Source organism: Oncorhynchus masou, chromosome 26 (assembly GCF_036934945.1).
Source record: "Oncorhynchus masou masou isolate Uvic2021 chromosome 26, UVic_Omas_1.1, whole genome shotgun sequence".
In the NCBI taxonomy this organism is placed as follows: Eukaryota; Metazoa; Chordata; class Actinopteri; order Salmoniformes; family Salmonidae; genus Oncorhynchus; species Oncorhynchus masou.
In genome coordinates, this window is record NC_088237.1 from 11,869,727 (window position 1) to 11,890,084 (window position 20,358).

General features: G+C 45.0%; 1 protein-coding gene across 3 annotated transcripts in view; it reads left to right on the plus strand.

Annotated features, from left to right (window-relative positions):
- The first annotated feature begins 8,652 nt into the window (after positions 1-8,652).
- LOC135514811 (metabotropic glutamate receptor 8-like) overlaps positions 8,653-20,358 on the plus strand; it is a 309,019-nt gene continuing 297,313 nt past the window's right edge. For all 3 annotated transcript variants that reach the window (XM_064938436.1, XM_064938435.1, XM_064938437.1), the window contains exons 1-2: positions 8,653-8,730; positions 13,282-14,198. In XM_064938436.1, the coding sequence (XP_064794508.1) occupies positions 13,644-14,198 (555 nt within the window). In that variant the 5' untranslated portion in view covers positions 8,653-8,730; positions 13,282-13,643. The remainder of the gene's footprint in view (positions 8,731-13,281; positions 14,199-20,358) is intronic.

Below are 20,358 nucleotides of genomic sequence, written 5' to 3' on the forward strand. Positions count from 1 at the left end.
CACACACACACACCTCATTAATTCATTATGATGGTGTTATGATACTGATGGTTCTTTAGAAATGATGGCTTCTACGGTTGTGGCTAGCACATCTCCATCTCATTGTCGCGTCAGGGACAACTGTAGAATTTAGCTAAGTCTAACCCTTTTCCTAACCTTGACCTAATTCTCCTAACCTGCTACATTAGTTCTCCTAACCTGCTGTGTTAGTTCTCCTAACTTACTTTAAGTCCATAGCTGAACTCCATCTAGCCACAATCGTAGAAGCCACCAATTCAGAGAAAGTAGGCTATACCATGGGTTAAATTGGTTCAGGTTCTGCCAAGACCTATGATCCAAATGAGAGCCAGGAGGAGCTGAGATACAGTACCTTTTATTTATTATCTATGTAATTTTTCTCAGCCAATGACACAAGTAAGCAACAGCAAAATCATACAACCCCATATTATAATAGTTTGCCTATTCAATTGGTCAGCTTTTGCATTCTATGTGAAAAATAATATTCCTCTCGGTGCTTTCAAATTGCAGGTGGCGCCCAGGGAGAGAAACATGCATTCTCAGTCATTGTAGCCTTCAACATTCTTAATGCAGTCGTGGAAAAACACCTTTGAAAGTAGTTAATGGCCACTCTTAAAAGAGGAAGATCAGAGGGCATTCTAGTGGTGAACTGCACCATTTTAGAAGTTTTTAACAGTTGCATGGTTTATAGGTCCCTGCTATCTGGGATCCTTGGGACGTTCATACCAATTGAAGTACCAAACCATTTGAAATAGTTAATACAGTTCCTTCAGAAAGTATCCAGTATTTTTTCCACATTTGTTACATTACAGCCATATTCTAAAATTGATTAAATATATTTTTTTCATCAATCTACACACAATACCCCATAATGACAAAGCAAAAACAGATTTATTTAAATTTTTGCAAATGTATTTGAAATAAAAAACAGAAATACTTTATTTACATAATTATTCAGACACTTTGCCGAACTGAGCAATCGGGGGAGAAGGGCCTTAGTTAGGGAGGTGACCAAGAACCCAATGTTCACTCAAGACAGAGCTCCAGAGTTCCTCTGTGGAGATGGTTGTCCTTCTGGAAGGTTCTCCCATCTCTCCAGCACTCCACCAATCAGGCTTTTATGATAGAGTGGCCAGACGGAAGTCACTCCTCAGTAAAAGGCACATGACAGCCTGCTTGGAGTTTGCCTAAAGGCTCTCAGACCATGAGAAACAAGATTCTCTGGTCTGATGAAACCAAGATAGAACTCTTTGGCCTGAATGTCAAGCGTCACTTCTGAAGGAAACCTGGCACCATCCCTACAGTGAAGCATGGTGGTGGCAGCATACTGCTGTGGGGATGTTTTTCTGCAGTAGGAACTGGGAGACTAGTCAGGATCGAGGGGAAAGATGAACGGAGAAAAGTACAGAGATCCTTGATGAAAACCTGCTCCAGCGCGCTCAGGACCTCAGACTGGGGTGAAGATTAATCTTCCAACAGGACAACGACCCTAAGCACACAGCCAAGACAACGCAGAAGGTGTCTTTGGGACAAGTCTCTGAATGTCCTTGAGTGGCCAATCCAGAGCCGGACTTGAAACCGATCTAATATTTCTTTAGAAACCTGAAAATAGCTGTGCAGCGATGCTCCCCATCCAACCTGACAGAGCTTGAGATGTTCTGCAAAGAATAATGGGAGAAACTCCCCAAATACAGGTGTGACAAGCTTGTAGCCTCATCCCCAAGACTCGAGGCAGTAATCGCTGCTAAAGGAGCTTAAACAAAGTACTGGGTCTGAATACTTATGTAAATGTAATATTTTATTTTTAACAAATTTGCTAACATTTCTAAACTGTTTTGCTTTGTCATGGGTAGGGCTTTGTGGCTTTGTCGTGTGTAGATTGATGAGGACAAAAAATCATACATTTTGGAATAAGGCTGGCTGTAACATAACAAAATGTCGAATAAGTCAAGAGGTGTGAATAGTTTCTGAATGCACTGTATATGGGTTAGCGTTAGGTAGGGGTTAGGGTTAGCGTTAGGTAAGGTTAGGGGTGAGGGTTAGCATTGGGTTAGGGTTATGGTTAGTGTTGGGTAGGGGTTAGGGTTAGTGTTAAGTAAAGGTAGGGTTAGCATTGGGTTAGGGTTAGGTTAGCTTTAGGTAGAGGTAGGGATTAGGGTTAGTGTTAGGTAAGGGTAGGGGTTAGGGTTAGAGTTAGGTAGGGGTTAGTGTTAGGTCAGGGTTAGCGTTGGGTAGGGGTTAGTGTTAGGTAAGGTTAGGGTTAGGTTAGGGTTTAGGTTTAGCGTTAGGTAGGGATAAGGGTTAGTGTTAGGTAAGGGTAGGAGTTAGAGTTAGGTAAGGGTTTGTGTTAGGTCAGGGTAGGAATTAGGGTTAGGGTTAGGTAAGGGTTAGGGTTAGTTAAGGGTAGGAGTTAGAGTTAGGTAAGGGTTTGTGTTAGGTCAGGGTAGGAATTAGGGTTAGGTTAGGGTTTAAGGGTTAGTGTTAGGTCAGGGTAGGAGTTGGGTAGGAGTTAGGGTTAGTGTTAGGTAAGGTTAGGGTTTAGGGTTAGCATTAGGTCAGGGTTAGCGTTGGGTAGGAGTTAGGGTTAGTGTTAGGTAAGGTTAGGGTTAGCATTAGGTTAGGGTTAGCGTTAGGTAATGGTAGGGATTTGGTTTTAGCATTAGGTAAGGGTAGGGATTAGGGGTTTGCGTTAGGTATAGGGGTAGGGGTTAAGTTTAGGTTAACCTTAGGCAAGGGTTAGGGGTTAGGACTTAGGGTTAGTGTTAGTGTTAGGTAAGGTTAGGGTTTAGGGTTAGCATTAGGTAAGGGTAGGGTAGGAGTTAGGGTTAGAGTTAGGTAGGGGTTAGGGTTAGTGTTAGGTCAGGGTTAGCGTTGGGTAGGAGTTAGGGTTAGTGTTAGGTAAGGTTAGGGTTAGCATTAGGTTAGGGTTAGCGTTAGGTAATGGTAGGGATTTGGTTTTAGCATTAGGTAAGGGTTTGCGTTAGGTATGGGATTAGGGTTTAGGACTTAGGGTTAGTGTTAGGTAGTGGGTTAGGGTTAGCATTAGGTAAGTGTATGGGTTACGGTTTAGGGTTAACCTTAGGTAAGGGCAGGGTTTAGGGTTAGCTTTAGGTAGGGTTAGCGTTGGGTAGGGGTTAGTGTTAGGTAAGGTTAGGGTTAGCGTTAGGTTAGGGTTTAGGTTTAGCGTTAGGTAGGGATTAGGGTTAGTGTTAGGTAAGGGTAGGGTAGGAGTTAGGGTTAGAGTTAGGTAGGGGTTAGGGTTAGTGTTAGGTCAGGGTTAGCGTTGGGTAGGAGTTAGGGTTAGTGTTAGGTAAGGTTAGGGTTAGCATTAGGTTAGGGTTAGCGTTAGGTAATGGTAGGGATTTGGTTTTAGCATTAGGTAAGGGTAGGGATTAGGGTTTGCGTTAGGTATGGGTAGGGGTTAAGGGTTAGGCAAGGGTAGGGGTTAGGACTTAGGGTTAGTGTTAGGTAAGGGTAGGGTTTAGGGTTAGCATTAGGTAAGTGTATGGGTTACGGTTTAGGGTTAACCTTGGGTAAGGGCAGGGTTTAGGGTTAGCTTTAGGTAGGGTTAGCGTTAGGTAAGGGTAGGGTTTAGCGTTAACATTAGGTAAGGGTGGGGGTTAGGGTAGTGTTAGGTAAGGTTAGGTTAGGGGTTAGTGTTAGGTAAGGGTAGGGTAGGGGTTAGCCTTGCGTAGGGGTTAATGTTAGGTAGGGGTTAGGGTTTAGGGTTTGCTTTAGGTAAGGGTTAGGGTTAGCCTTGGTTAGGGGTTAGCGTTAGGTAGGGGTTAGCGTTAGGTAAGGGTAGGGTTTAGGGTCAGTGTTAGGCAAGGTTAGGGGTAGGGTTAGGGTTAGTGTTAGGCAAGGGTAGGGTACGGGTTAGCGTTAGGTAGGGGTTAGGGTTAGCATTAGGTAAGGTTAGGGGTTTGCCTTGGGTAGGATTTAGGGGTTAATGTTAGGTAAGGGTAGGGTTTAGGGTTCGCTTTAGGTAAGGGTAGGGTTTTGGGTTAGCTTTAGGTAAGGGTAGGGGTTAGGGTTAGTGTTAGGTAAGGGTAGGGTTAGCTTTAGCTTTAGGTAAGGGTAGAGGTTAAGGTTTAGGGTTTGCGTTCGGTAAGAGTCGGGGTTAGGGTTAGCGTTAGGTAAGGGAAGGGTTCAGTGTTAGGTAAGGGTAGGGGTTAGGTAAGGGTAGGGTTTAGGGTTTGTGTTAGGTAAGGGTAGGATTAGCGTTAGGTAAGGGTAGGGTTTAGGGTTTGTGTTAGGTAAGGGTAGGGGTTAGGGTTAGCATTAGGTAGGGGTTAGGGTTCAAGGTTAGCATTAGGTAAGGGTAGGGGTTAGGGTTTAGTGACATACCAAGGATCCCCTATTGCATGGAGGCATAGTGGAGACCATGGCAAAATTAGGTCAGGTGCAACAGGTAGGCCAAGATCATATCCAGTCATCACTCATGCTGCTTACGCCAAATCCTGTCTCTGCCATCAGCATGACGTAACAGGACCCACAATTTGTCGGACCAGGCGATGAGGTGTGGAACCTGGTGTGGTCCGTCTGCTAAAATAGCCCATCAATAGCCCATCTGTGACAAGGATTGATGTGATAGCGTTCTGCACACTACTGTTATATTGAGTAATTATTTGTCTGTTTCTAGCTCGCCTGTTAGCTTACACGATTCTTGCCATGCTCCTTCGACCTCTCTTCAGTATACACTCAGTTTATTAGGTACACCCATTTAGTACCGGGTCAGATCCCCTTTGCCTTCAGAACAACCTGAAAGCTCCGGGGCATGGATTCTACAAGTCGGAAATGTTCCCCGGGGATGTTGGTCCATGCTGACGCGATTGGCATCACACAGTTTCTGTGGCTAAGAAAGGAACGGTTGGAAAATAATTGTGGTTCCAACCCCTGCTTTAGAGTGCAACAAAAATAGCATACAAGCTGTTTTTACTATGACTTCTGCAGTGTATGGCCAGATTAATCAAGTCTAGAGCCCTGAGGAAAAAAAACGAACATTTTGAAGGCCTCCCCACTTGGCATCAGAGAGACATTTTTGCCGTTTAAAGCTCATTTCTTGTCCATGGGGCAGAGAGAATTTTGCAGCGTAAAGCATAAAGTGCAGTGCATTTATGTTCAAAACAACATGCTTAGGTAATACACGAATTGAGTTGATCACTGGTGTCAGAGGAGGCTGGTGGGAAGAGCTATAGGAGGATGGGCTCATTGGAGTCAAAGATGATGTTTCCTTCCAGCCATTACAGTGAGCCGTCCTCCTATAGCTCCCCCCAGCAGCCTCTGTTTAATGTGGCTACCAATATCTGTGTGAACCAGTCCAATGCTCTGCATCTAAGGGTAAAGATTTAATTTGGTTGAATAATATTACATTATGTTGTGTTTGCATCCTCAAATGTTTTTCCTCGGACTCCTTGCCCAAAATTCATTCAACTTGTTGTTTCTACGTATATTCATAAAAAATTGAAACGTTTTGTACACACTGAGTGTACAAAATAAATAGGAACACCTGCCTTTTCCATGACATAGGCTGACTTGGTGAATCCAGGTGAAAGCTATGATCCCTTATTGATGTCACTTTTTAACCTGTCTCCTCCTCTTCATCTACAATTGATTGAAGTGGATTTGATGAAGGAATTTAAAGGCTTTTATTTAGCCTTTTAGTTTATTAGGTACATCACCCCGATTTAAAAAATAAATAATTTATTTCACCTTTATTTAACCAGGTAGGCTAGTTGAGAACAAGTTCTCATTTGCAACTGCGACCTGGCCAAGATAAAGCATAGCAGTGTGAACAGACAACACGGAGTTACACATGGAGTAAACAATAAACAAGTCAATAACACAGTAGGAAAAAAAAGTCTATATACATTGTGTGCAAAAGGCATGAGGAGGTAGGCAAATAATTACAATTTTGCAGATTAACATTGGAGTGATAAATGATCAGATGGTCATGTACAGGTAGAGATATTGGTGTGCAAAAGAGCAGAAAAGTAAATAAATAAAAACAGTATGGGGATGAGGTAGGTAAAATTGGGTGGGCTATTTACCGATAAGACTATGTACAGCTGTAGCGATCGGTTAGCTGCTCAGATAGCAGATGTTTGAAGTTGGTGAGGGAGATAAAAGTCTCCAACTTCAGCGATTTTTGCAATTCGTTCCTGTCACAGGCAGCAGAGAACTGCTGCTGGAGCACGTGCTACGGGTGGGTGTTGCCATCGTGACCAGTGAACTGAGATAAGGCGGCGCTTTACCTAGCATGGACTTGTAGATGACCTGGAACCAGTGGGTCTGGCGACGAATATGTAGCGAGGGCCAGCCGACTAGAGCATACAGGTCGCAGTGTTGGGTGATATGAGGTGCTTTAGTGACAAAACGGATGGCACTGTGATAAACTGCATCCAGTTTGCTGAGTAGAGTGTTGGAAGCTATTTTGTAGATGACGTCGCCAAAGTCGAGGATCGGTAGGATAGTCAGTTTTACTAGGGTAAGTTTGGCGGCGTGAGTGAAGGAGGCTTTGTTGCGGAATAGAAAGCCGACTCTAGATTTGATTTTCGATGGGAGATGTTTGATATGAGTCTGGAAGGAGAGTTTACAGTCTAGCCAGACACCGAGGTACTTATAGATGTCCACATATTCAAGGTCGGAACCATCCAGGGTGGTGATACTAATCAGGCGTACGGGTGCAGGCAGCAAACGGTTGAAAAGCATGCATTTGGTTTTACTAGTGTTTAAGAGCAGTTGGAGGCCACGGAAGGAGTGTTGTATGGCATTGAAGCTTGTTTGGAGGTTAGATAGCACAGTGTCCAAGGACGGGCCGGAAGTATATAGAATGGTGTCGTCTGCGTAGAGGTGGATCAGGGAATCGCCTGCAGCAAGAGCAACATCATTGATATATACAGAGAAAAGAGTCGGCCCGAGAATTGAACCCTGTGGCACCCCCATAGAGACTGCCAGAGGACCGGACAGCATGCCCTCCAATTTGACACACTGCACTCTGTCTGCAAAGTAGTTGGTGAACCAGGCAAGGCAGTCATCAGAAAAACCAAGGCTCCTGAGTCTGCTGATAAGAATATGGTGATTGACAGAGTCGAAAGCCTTGGCAAGGTCGATGAAGACGGCTGCACAGTACTGTCTTTTATCGATGGCCGTTATGATATCGTTTAGTACCTTGAGCGTGGCTGAGGTGCACCCGTGACCGGCTCGGAAACCAGATTGCACAGCGGAGAAGGTACGGTGTGATTCGAGATGGTCAGTGACCTGTTTGTTGACTTGGCTTTCAAAGACCTTAGATAGGCAGGACAGGATGGATATAGGTCTGTAACAGTTTGGGTCCAGGGTGTCTCCCCCTTTGAAGAGGGGGATGACTGCGGCAGCTTTCCAATCCTTGGGGATCTCAGACGATATGAAAGAGAGGTTGAACAGGCTGGTAATAGGGGTTGCAACAATGGCGGCGGATAGTTTCAGAAATAGAGGGTCCAGATTGTCAAGCCCAGCTGATTTATACGGGTCCAGGTTTTGCAGCTCTGTCAGAACATCGATCAGGAAAATGGTTTGCTCGTACAGATAGTGAGTCACTTGTGGCCGTGGCTTACTATACAAAGCAGCCAGACAGGCTGTATGTTATACAGTATTTTGCGATCAGTCTATGGACCCCTTGCAGTACCTCCTCTGACCCACAGGCGTCCCCGAACACCATTTTATTAAGAACCACAGGGCCAAGCGACTGGATCTTGAGGCTCAGATTTAAGTAGGCCTATTATTGGTGGATTTGACGTGTTTTTGCGTATTGTTAGTCTATTACTGAACAAGTATGCATTGGTTGATTCAACCTATGGGCTTTTTTTTTAAACAGAAGAGCTATAGTCAATAGTTTCCCTAAATTGACATGACCAGTGTTTCGTTTATGGACCTACTTGTAGGCTACGTTACTCTAGATGGCGGTAGTGCTCTATCTAGTGAGGCGCTCGCTCCTAAAGTCATGACACCATTTTATCACGTCTCGCACATCACCGTCATTTGAACGCGAAAGCCTTTTTTCTTCTTGATGAATCAGTTGTCTGACTTTTGATCGTACCCCCCCGTCCGTATTCATTTTGTTTGTTAATCACCAATATATAGCATCGGCTTATCTGCAATATATCTGCATAAGTCAAGTTATAGATTGATCACTGCAACCAATAGGCCTATTGATTAGAAAGAACCTATTGACATGTAGCAACACATGTATGTTGGTGTGAGCGTCAGAGAGGAACCAATGGCTGCGTTTTTTCTTGGCTATTATGCAGAAAGTAGATGTAGGCCTATTGGTGTCGTCTTGTTTTAAGACATTGATCTCAATCATAACGGATTAATTGAATGGGAATCTGTCTGGGCAGATGCATCAGAATATGACTGCTTAAATGTTGCATTTCAAACCGTTTCTGTGTCATTTATGCTACATATAAAAGGTGCCGATGCTGATAAAGAGAGAAGGGGATATGCGGAGAGAGAGAGAGTGAGAGAGAAAAAAGAGAGAGTAGGGAGACCAATCGCTGTTGGGTGGGTGTTTTTTTTGGGGGGGGGGGGTTCATTTTGGCGGAGACGCGCGCTGGCTGCTTGGCTGGACGGCTGTATGCGCTGTCCCTTTCAGCACCGAAAACCCGAGGCGCGTGCATCTATGAGTGGGACGCGAAGGAGCGAGGATCACTCAATCAAGTCACGGAAAAGCAGGTAGGCATTTTTGAAAATTACATATTTAGTTCAATAGTTTTCGTATGTCTGAGAAGGTCCCATCAAACATAATTCTTCCCCCCCTCTCTCCCTCTATCTGAAGAATCCATCGCTCTTCGTCCATCTGCCTTTTCTTCTCCCTCATTGTTAAATTAATTTACCCTCGATGGTTCTGCAAATCATCCCTTAAATAACTATTTATCTTTTCATTATCGACATGCATAGTTGATGTTGACAGTCCACGGTATCGTTAATCAGAGTCGTGACCTGTAGCTAAATGAGAAGGGTTCAGTGTTGGGAAAGGAAACTGCTGAGCTCCGCAATGAAGTTCCGATATTGACCCAAAGGAATGCGCTCTCTGCTCTGTTCCGCGCGCCAAGAAACAGCATCCGCTCTGATGGCATTTAGGAATGATCCATACATCTGATCTCATCCGTAGCACAAACGTCTTATTTTGTGATCTAATTCATCATAATTAATATGGGAAAATTAGATGAAAATAATTGGGTTATCAATAGTGTGATTTTCAGAGAGTTCACTGAAAAGGGACGCGTTATTTCACGCACATGAATGATGCTGTCTAAATCTATAGACAACGAAATGTTATATTGAACTTGAATTAAAAAACATTACGGGTTGATAATGTTTTTATCTAATTATATGTAGCCTACCATGAAGACGTCATTAGGTTGTTATTTCTCTTTGGAGCACAACCACGATTTGTATACCGCAGCTTCCTGCTTCATGCCACTGTTTTAATCGTCCGTATGTATCAGAGGGTGGTAGTGGTGTATCCCACATTGATCCCCATCTATCCCCGCAACAAACCCACGCAATCATACTAACACACCACTTCCACCACGTCTTCTGTGAGGAGTTCCGTTGCTTCTCTCATCCACAAGAACGGGTCAAGGGAATTGTGAGGATCACAAGTCAATTTAGGGGGGAACCGTTGGAGGGATTTGGGATGTGTTTGATTCGTTGCCGTTGGTTGGTGTCTTTACCTGCCTGTGATCGGAATTGCAAAAAATCAAAAATGTCATATTCAACGGGTGCGGTGAGAGGGGGAAACTAAGGAGGAGGGGGAGCAGGAGGAGGGAGAGGAACGGGCGGGGAGATGGGAGAGAGAAACGAGCAGAGGGAGGGGGATAAAATATCAGAGGGAGGGAGAGAGAGAGAGGCGAAAAAGAGAGAAAAGCTATCACTTTGTGAAATGAGCAGTGCGCTCCCCAGTGAACGTCTCTGCACACGAGGAAACCTAATATAACGACCAATAGAGAGGATGGTGCAGACTGACATCTAGCGATTGGTGTAAATTAAAAAGTTAAATGGCCGGCCTCTGCCTCGCAGGGTAATACTCCCTTTTTCTTACTGCCAACAATAATGATAACACTGCTGGAATTTCCACCATTCTGTCAATTATCTCTTATTAGTGAGTCAAAAGTTCCAACCCGAGCAGGAATCAAATCAAATTTTATTGGCCAAATACACGTGATTAGCAGATGTTATTGGGGTGTAGCGAAATGCTTGTGATAAGGTTTTATTGCAGATGTGAAATAACATAGGGTAAAATAAAACAATACGTTGAAAGATCTATTTTTGCACTGTAAAACCCAAGGCATTATGAACTCAAAAACGTATAGTAAGTTGAACTCAAAGTCAATGAAAAGTCATCATTACTTAAAATGTTTGTGGTCGTGACTCAAAACTAAATGAGAAGTCACATCAACTTTATTTAAAAAAAAGTTATAATAAAAAATAACAAACGTACTTTTTTCCCAGCATGCTCTACTGCAGAGATTGTTTTGGAATTGTTTTTAATATCTGTGTTTTTGCATGTACATTGAGGGATGGATAGATACATATTATGCCACACAGAGATAAATAGCATTATTTCTTTCTAAACTAATCTAATAAATTATTTTGATTTTTGCAACCCCTTATTGAAATTACTGTTCCAGTTTAAACGCAGTCCTCATCATTTCCCGAAACCTTGCAGTCATTGTGAATACAGATTGTAGGTGAATGTGAATTCCAGCTGTTCGATGTCCTAATTCTGTCTGGATTCCTATAGGAATTACACATCATTTTGCAAGCCAGCATTTTATGACTTGCAGTTAGGGATGCAAAATTCTTGTAAATATTTCAGGTTTTCCAGAAATTGCAGTCAGAAGATTCCTGGAAATACTTCAACTAGGACTTTTTTGAAAATCTGGGAAAGTTACTGGAATTTGGCTTGACCTCAAAATAAGGCCTTATACTTAATGTATTGTCATAAAGAGTTTAATGATAACATTCACAGAGGAATTTACTCGGTGAAGGCCACATGACTGAAAATGAAAATCAATTCAACAACCATGTCTCTGTCACTAACAAATACAGTCATGGGGGGGGGGGGGGGGTTAACTACAATTCCCTTGAAAAGGCAAGGTACACTGGGAAACTATATTGGGATGCGTGACTTAGTGGGGGCATTACTCAAAGTGTTCAAGGTCACACGACTCACTACAGAATCACTTCAAGTAACTGTACTCATATATATTAAGTGCAACGGATTTCCTCAAAAGTTTTGAGTAATGACAGCACATTGGGGTTTAAAGTGTATGCATGAATACAGCCTGAATAGCCAATTAGGAATATAACCTAACCATAAAGATGAACTGTTTTATATTAATATGCTGGTGCCTTTCCCAATTGCGTTAGACATTTTTTTTTATTGTTAAAGTGCTTGGTAAAGTGCTATAGTAATGTTATCCTTTCAAGGTAAATGATTCATTTATTTCATAGGTGTATAATTGACAACCATAGGAACTATACACTGTACAAAATATTATGAGCACCTGCTCTTTCCATGACAGACTGACCAGGTGAATCCAGGTGAACACTAGGTTCCCTTATTGATGTCACTTGTTAAATCCACTTCAATCTCTGCAGATGAAGGGGAGGAGACAGGTTAACAAAGGATTTTTAGGCCTTGAGACAATTGAGACGTGGATTGTGTATGTGTGCCATTCAGAGGGTGTGTGGTAGTAGGTGCCAGGCGCACCAGTTTGTGTTAAGAACCGCAATGCTGCTGGGTTTTTCATGTTCAATAGTTTCCTGTGTTTATCAACAATGGTCTACCACCCAAAGGACATCCAGCCAACTGGACACAACTGTGGGAAGCTTTGGAGTCAACATGGGCCAGCATCCCTGTAGAACGCTTTCGACATCCTGTAGAATGCTTTTGACATCTTGCCCCAAGGAATTGAGGGGGGGGGGGGGGTGTATCTGAAAGAAAAGCGCTGTTTGTGTGGAAAGGTGAGCGTCTTTGAAATATGGGTACATAGACGGGGAGGGAGGGAGAAATATTGCCACGATGTCCGAATAAACATTAGGATATTTATATGCAATGATGCAGCAGTCCCCTAGCATCTCAGCATCCTAGAATTGTGCAGCCGGTTCAGCCCACACAAGCATACTGCGCAGCATCTGTGCCTTTTGGAACGCACACGGACGCGCTCAAAAGTGGTCATGGCGCTCAGCGGGAAATTTAGACTTATTGAGCCAATACATTATAGCTACAAATGTGAATCTCTTTGATATTTTCACATTCTCGTGTTATTAATATGCTCTTCTTTCTATCTCAGAAGAATATCCACACATTTGACTATTTTGGGGAAGCGGGTGTGGTCAAACCATAACAGATCAAACACACTATTAGGAAGGCCCTCTTCGTCTGTCTCAATGATGGTCTTTTCCTCATGCCTTTGTTTTGTCTGAGGAATATAGAGTGATGATGTGACATGAATGATAAAAGTTTATTAGCGGGCAACAGATAAACCAGGCCGCCAGTGGATATTATATTTTGAGGTAAAGAGGGCACCCAGTAGCCTAATCTGATTGGCCAGCACTGACAACACTTCCATTTGTGAAGGACATTCAAAGCGGGAATGAGACCAGCAAGAAAACTAAGAGCGTTAAACCGAACCTGCTCCATGAAAGCCTTGCCTCTTCTCACTGACTCACGTACTAGGATGGCTTGCTACATCATTACTGATCTGTTTCTGATGACAATGATTAGGTAGCTGAGGTGACACCTTCCAGGTGTTGATTCCCATGCAGCTGTCAGTCAAACAGGTGTAGAACCAGTAGATGTTTATACTGAATGATTACAAACTGAGTAACCTTCACTCTGTCCACGTGAATAATGCCTTCTGGACCATTGTTGATGTGTTTGACAGGCTTGGCACTTTGTGTTTGACAGGCTTGGCACTGACGGATAGGATGGACTTATCAGTGGGATAGGATTGGCGGTTATGTGTGTGTGTGTGTGTGTGAGCGAGAGGGGGGAGGGGGCGGTACTGTGTGTGTGGCCAATGCTCATCTCTCTACTCTTGAATCTGGAAGACAGGCATTGCAGCATGAACAGTGATATGTGTGTGTGTGTGTGTGTGTGTGTATGTGTGTGTGTGAGTGTGAGCGAGGAAGGGAGGGAGGGAGGGAGAGACTGTGTGTGCTAGATAACTGAGGCACTGACTGCTACGTGTTCTCTGTGTGTGTATCTTGCAGGGTCTGCTGAAGATGTGAGTTCAGGATTACAATTGCTGCAGCTGCACTCGCCGCCACCGTCTCCTCTCTCTCCCTCTCTCTCTCTCTCTCTCTCTCTCTCATTCTCGCTCTCTCATTCTCTCTCTCTCTCTCTCTCTCTCTCTCTCTCTCTCTCTCTCTCTCTCTCTCTCTCTCTCTCTCTCTCTCTCTCTCTCCTCTCTCTCCTCTACTGGGACATGCATGCCTCATGGGCCTGGGACATCTTAGAGCTGCCTGCTAACTCCTCCCCCGGGGCACTGACGCCCTTTCACCCATGATCCCGCCCACAAACTCCACAGTAACTCCTCAGTAACTCCTCCCACAACCGCCACTCAACTGTTACCATGGCGTTGCCGGAATCCCAACGCCTTCCTTCCTTCCTCGCCACACGCCACTTCCTTCTCCACTTCCTTGCCTCATGTTCCTGGTTCCTCCCTCTGGCCTCTCCTCAGCGAATCACGGACCCCGCCATCGGTACTGCGCCCAATCAGGAGTACGCCCACTCCATCCGATTGGAAGGCGACATCATCCTGGGTGGCCTGTTCCCGGTGCACTCCCGGGGGGGCGGTGGCATGCCCTGCGGGGAACTGAAGAAGGAGAAAGGGATCCACCGTCTTGAGGCCATGATGTTTGCCATCGACCTGATCAACAAGGACACGGAGCTGCTCCCCAACATCACCCTGGGGGCCCGGATCCTGGACACCTGCTCCAGAGACACCTACGCCCTGGAGCAGTCGCTGACCTTTGTCCAGGCCCTCATCGAGAAGGACGGCTCGGATGTACGCTGTGCCAACGGCGACCTGCCCATCTTCGCCAAGCCTGATAAGATTGTGGGGGTGATCGGGGCGGCGGCCAGCTCCGTGTCCATCATGGTTGCCAATATACTGAGGCTGTTCAAGGTAAGAACACTGGAACAGGTCTGGGTTGGTTTCTGGTGGATGTTGGATGTAGGGGGTTTCTTTACAGTCAAATGGAGTATATTGCTGGCTGCCAGGGCTGGGGCTACATCCTGTCTATCTCCCCTCCTCCTCCTCCTCCTCCTCCTCTTATCCTCTCCTCGTCAGATGGATGCATATTGTTCCAGCAGGATATTACCCTGGCCTGTGTCTGTCAGTCAGAGCCATTATTGTGTTCTAGAAGCAGCCTGGCTCCTGACATAGGTTCTCTGGTATTACACACAGAGACGCCACTTCAGCCAGCCGCACTCGCTACTGCAGGCAGATACAGTTCAATTGTGACAACCAATTAAAATACTGTCAATCTTATTAAAGAATACTCCACCTCACTCTGCCCTCAGCCCCGGAGACTGTGTGTGTGTGTGTATGAGGTTTTGGGCATGGTAGTATGCTGTTCAAATTTGATCTATGCTCGACTGGTTTAGACGGGGCTTTCTAGAACATGGAGAAACAATGAAGTCAATTACTGTCTAGGGTACAAAAGCCAATTAATGGTAGAGTGGTTGTAACAGAGGAATGTGAGTATACGAGCACAAGAGTGTGTGTGTTCCCGCCGTCATTAGTCCAACAAGGTTGATTGATGCGAGCGCAATGTGGAAATATGTGTCTCCTAATGATCCATGTGACATTCTCAGCCATACACCTTTGTCTTCTTACTCTCTCTCTCTTCTCTCTCTTTTTTTATTTCTCTCTCTCTCACTCTTCTCTCTCTCTCTCTTCTCTCTCTCTTTTTATTTCTCTCTCTCCCTCGTCTCTTTTTTAAATTTCTCTCTCTCGCTCTTCTCTCTCGCCTCTCTTTTTATTTCTCTCTCTCTCTCTCTCTCTCTCTCTCGTCTCTCTCTTTTTTAATTTATCTTTCTCTCTTTTTATTTCTCTCTTTCTCTTGTCTCTTTTTTTCTCTCTCTCTCTCTCTCTCTCTCTCTCTCTCTCTCTCTCTCTCTCTCTCTCTCTCTCTCTCTCTCTCTCTCTCTCTCTCTCTCTCTCTCTCTCTCATCTCTCTCTCTTTTTATTTCTCTCTCTCTCTCTTTTATTTCTCCCTTTCTCCCACATCATTACCCTGGTTCTGTGTGAGTGGCAGTGCTGTATTCTAAACCTGTGCATAATAATACTAAACATGATTTAGGGAGGATTCTGCCATGGAAACAGCACACACAGGGCCTTGATTTTAGGTCGCAGTGCCTCGTTCTCATTTCACTAATAGGATTTAGAGCAGGGGATTGGTATTGCATTGTAGCATTTCTGTGTGTGTGTTTGTGTGTATGTATACACTGAGTGTACAAAACTTTAAAAACACCATCGTCCCCCCCCCCCCCTCCACAGGGATGCTGGCCCATTTAGACTCCAATGCCTCCCACATTTGTGTCAAGTTGGCTGGATGTCTTTTGGGTGGTGGACCATTCTTGATACATACGGGAAACTGTTGAGCGTGAAAAACCCAGCAGCGTTGCAGTTCTTGACACAAACTGGTGCGCCTGGCACCTACTACCATACCCCGTTCAAAGGCACTTAGATCTTTTGTCTTGCCCATGCCCCCTCTGAATGGCACACATACACAAACCGTCATCGACTCTGGTTGAAGTGCTTTCACCTGGATTCCCCTGGTCAGCCTGTGATGGAAAGAGCAGGTGTTCTTAATGTTTTGTACACTCAATGTATATGGGTGTGTGTTAATGTATTTCTCCCTGTGTGCGTGTGCGTGTGTGCGTGTGTGTGTGTGTGTGTGTGTGTGTGTGTGTGTGTGTGTGTGTGTGTGTGTGTGTGTGTGTGTGTGTGTGTGTGTGTGTGTGTGTGTGTGTGTGTGTGTGTGTGCGTGCGTGCGTGCGTGCGTGCGTGCGTGCGTGCGTGCGTGTGTGTTTGTGTATGTGGAAGGATGGATTGTGCTCCGTACCACATTACTATGTCCATGCTTTATCTGCAGCTTCATGTCTCATGAATGATACAGAGTGTGTTGCCGTCTGGAAATAGCATGTTGGAGAAGATGTCATACTGCGTGGCATTGGCCAGCTAATCTCCCCACTGGAGCCCCCAGTTTCCCTTAGTCAGCACAGAACCCAGATGCATTGAGCAGCATGGTAAACCCCAATGGGGAAGCCCAGCGATGGTAGAAACTGTGAGGAATTAGATCCAAGATGGAGGTCGGAATGGATAGAGGTTCCTGCCCCGGATATTTCAAACACAACATACTCTCCCACTCAGCCCAGAGTTCTTCACATCCCAACAACAACCAGGAGATCTTATTCGAGAGGAGAGACTGACTGCTTCCCAAATGGCACTCTATTCCCTATGTAGTGCACTACTTTTGTGCAGGGCCCATATGGCTCTGGCCAAAAGTAGTAGGCTGCTTCGGCAATAGGGGGGACACAGACGTAGGCTCTCTCGGCCTGTCTCAAATAAGAGGAGAACCCAGATGCACTGAGCAGACATAACCAGCATGCTGCTGGTGGAAACTGGCAGAACTGAGGTGGAGGATGGATGTATGGACGTTCCAGCCCTGGATACCCCAACCAGACACAACCGTTTCACTCCAGTAACCCTTCCTCTTTGCTGGTCCACGTTTCACCCCCTGTCTCTCTATAGAGCTGGGCTGGTAGTGGACACAGACTGTGGGTATCTCCTCCCTCCATTTGCCCCTGTAAGGCAGGTTAACCAGGCCTACACCTGCATGGCCTGCCTGGCTGGTTGGGTATTGATTGAGAAGCTCCAGAGGGGCCACAGGTTGGTAATTATACTGGATCACTGTTTAGACAGGTTTGGGGTCCATTCTATTTCAACCATTTCAATTGAACCAAAGGTCAGATAGAAAAGGAACGCTAGTGATGTCTTTCCCCTTTACCTTGCTATTCCAAATCCATTTGTGTTGGGGAGGAATACGGGGTGTCTGTGTGTGTGTGCATGTGTGCGTTTGTGCGCGAGTGCATGTGTGTGTGTGACGGTTTAGTAGATAACGCCATACTCCAGCAATGCAGCGTCTGGAGCAGTATTATCTGCTGCGATGTGTCATATTACCCATAGTCTCTGTATTACTGTGTTACTATTGTCTGATAGGATGAAGAGAAGAATCTCTCTGCTCCCAATGAGCCAAGAGGGAGGAGGGTTGAGGGGGTGTAAAGGAACTATTGTTTCAGAGTCTTGCTGAGAATCATGTTGGCGAGAGCAAATATTTTCAGGCCCCCCGGGAACGTGATGCACTCTGTCGTTGAACTGAGAACGCGTTGATAGAAGAGGATCATTTCAAAGACTGCTCGGTGAATTATGAACCGATCGTGTTGCTCCAGTACACTCCGAAGACAACAATTAGATTGGAATGGAATGAACAACTACATGCACATGAGTCATACATGACAAATAGAAGTCATCGGGATGATTTCACCCTCTGCATTGAATAGATGAAGGACAGAGTTACTGATGGCCAGAGGGCCAGACTTCTGAGGATGTGGTTGGACGGGTCCAGACAGAAAGTGTGCTAGTATGTGTCTGTTCTTACTGAGTTAGATTTAGAGACTGAGAGAAGAGAGAGAGATTGAGATCAACAGAGAGAAATCGAGAGAGCGTCTCAGGAGTCTGATGATTGGGCCGTTGATCTCGTTAATGATGAGAGAATTAAGTGGCTGATAATGGAGCCAGGGGTTCTTCACAACAACAACAACCAGGAGATCTCATTAGAGAGGAGAAGCTGATTGCTTCCCAAATGGCACCCTATTCCCTGTGTAGTGCACTACTTTTGACTCGCTCTGCCTGTCTCAAGCAAGATGGCCGCCACACCCCAGAGAGTGTAGGCCAGGCCCTCACTAACAAGGAGAGCTCTGATTGTCCGTCTCAAATTATTTATTTTCAGCCAGGACGACCTACTGATGATTCATCAAACGAGCTCCACTGGCAACACACACACACGCACGCACGCACGCGCACGCACACACACACACACACACACACACACACACACACACACACACACACACACACACACACACACACACACACACACACACACACACACACACACACACACACACACACACACACACACACACACACACACACACACACACACACACACAGAGGTTTTTGATTGAAGTTTGTTTACTTGTCTACCAGTTTCTCCTCAAGCTCTTTGGGAGTGAGTCGAGGTCAGCAGAGTTTGTTTTTATAATGAACCTGATTCTGGAAAGCCTGGTTGTAGAATGTGTGTTTGGGGCAACTATCCCTTTAAGAGAATGGGGGTAACAAGTGTTTTTGGGTCAGGTCTGTGAGAGTAGTGTGCTTGGGCTACTGTATGTGTGTCACGACTCACAAGTGTGTGTAACGCGTTTATGTGAGGAGATTGTGTCATGGATGTGGGTGTGAATGAAATATGTGTGTGATTGTCAGGGGAGTATTTGGGGTGCATGTGTTAGGTTTGTGTGTTTGTGTGTTGAATGTGGATGTAGGAAGTGTGTTTGAGGATTGTACTTGGGCTGAATGTGTAAGATGTGGTGAGTTTCAAAAGTCTCTGTGAGGAGTGCTCTTGGTCTGTTTGTGTTAGAAGTGTGTGTGTTAGCATTGTGCTTGGTCTGTGTGTGTTAGAAGTGTGTGCATTAGCATTGTGCTTGGTCTGTGTGTGTTAGAAGTGTGTGCATTAGCATTGTGCTTGGTCTGTGTGTGTTAGAAGTGTGTGCATAAGCATTGTGATTGGTCTGTGTGTGTTAGAAGCGTGTGTGTTAGCATTGTGCTTGGTCTGTGTGTGTTAGCATTGTGCTTGGTCTGTGTGTGTTAGCATTGTGCTAGGTCTGTGTGTGTTAGAAGCGTGTGTGTTAGCATTGTGCTTGGTCTGTGTGTGTTAGCATTGTGCTTGGTCTGTGTGTGTTAGAAGCGTGTGTGTTAGCATTGTGCTTGGTCTGTGTGTGTTAGCATTGTGCTAGGTCTGTGTGTGTTAGCGTTGTGCTTGGTCTGTGTGTGTTAGCATTGTGCTAGGTCTGTGTGTGTTAGCGTTGTGCTTGGTCTGTGTGTGTTAGAAGTGTGTGTGTTAGCATTGTGCTTGGTCTGTGTGTGTTAGCATTGTGCTTGGTCTGTGTGTGTTAGCATTGTGCTTGGTCTGTGTGTGTTAGCGTTGTGCTTGGTCTGTGTGTGTTAGCATTGTGCTAGGTCTGTGTGTGTTAGCATTGTGCTTGGTCTGTCTGTGTTAGAAGCGTGTTTGTGCTGTTCTCTGAGACTTGTCACCTGCCTCTAAGGAGATCCCCAGGGTTGAGCAGGAGATGTGTGAACTCCAGTGTCTGACGGAAAATGACGCCGTAGGCGGCCTCTTATAAACTGCCTGTCAGAGTGACACACTGCAAAACAGCTCCCCATGCATGGCTTTTGCCTGAGAGAGAGAGCTCGGCTGGTTATTACTAGGAAGTATATCTCTATAGCTAGTCAAAGCAAGATGGTTCCATGGCATGAACAAGAGCTTTGTTTTTGTTGTTGAACAACATAAGGAGACTAATGGGAGTTTGATGCTCAGTGGTTGGTTGTCGTGGTTGTGATGAGTGATGGAATAGTCCCAAAGGGCAAACCCCAAGCTAAATCACCCTCACCTCTGTACTTTACAAGTAATTAGAAAATATTCCAATTCTGTACTTGACCCAGGGTTTGTGCACTGGCTCTTGCTGGCTCCTAGGGCTCGGTTTAGAATACAGGGAACGAGAGGGTGGGAATAGAACGAGGGGTATAGAAGGGAAGAAAGACAAACTCTCCTCTCTTTTCTCAGCCTCTTGTCCTGTTTCTATGTTTTATTAGCACACCAGCATTATTTATAAAATAGTTGTGGGAAAACAGGGAAACAACATTAGTGGAGGAGGAGAGAGAGCTGAAAATAGGATGAAAAAGTGTTGAAAAATGTATTTTCCGTAGGCTGTGAATACTTAAATAGAGGTGGTCGGCAGCACGGCACTATGGTTTGCATCATTCAAAAGTAAAGTTGTCAAATAACTCTAAATCTAGTGTATAGGACCTGTTTCAAATGATCACTTTTCCACTCAACATAGCCTCTTCGTATTCACACTTGCTCAGGAATGGGAAAAATATCTCTTCTATTTTAGTCAGCTAAGTTCAATTATAATCTTCTTACTATAAAATCCTAAAATAT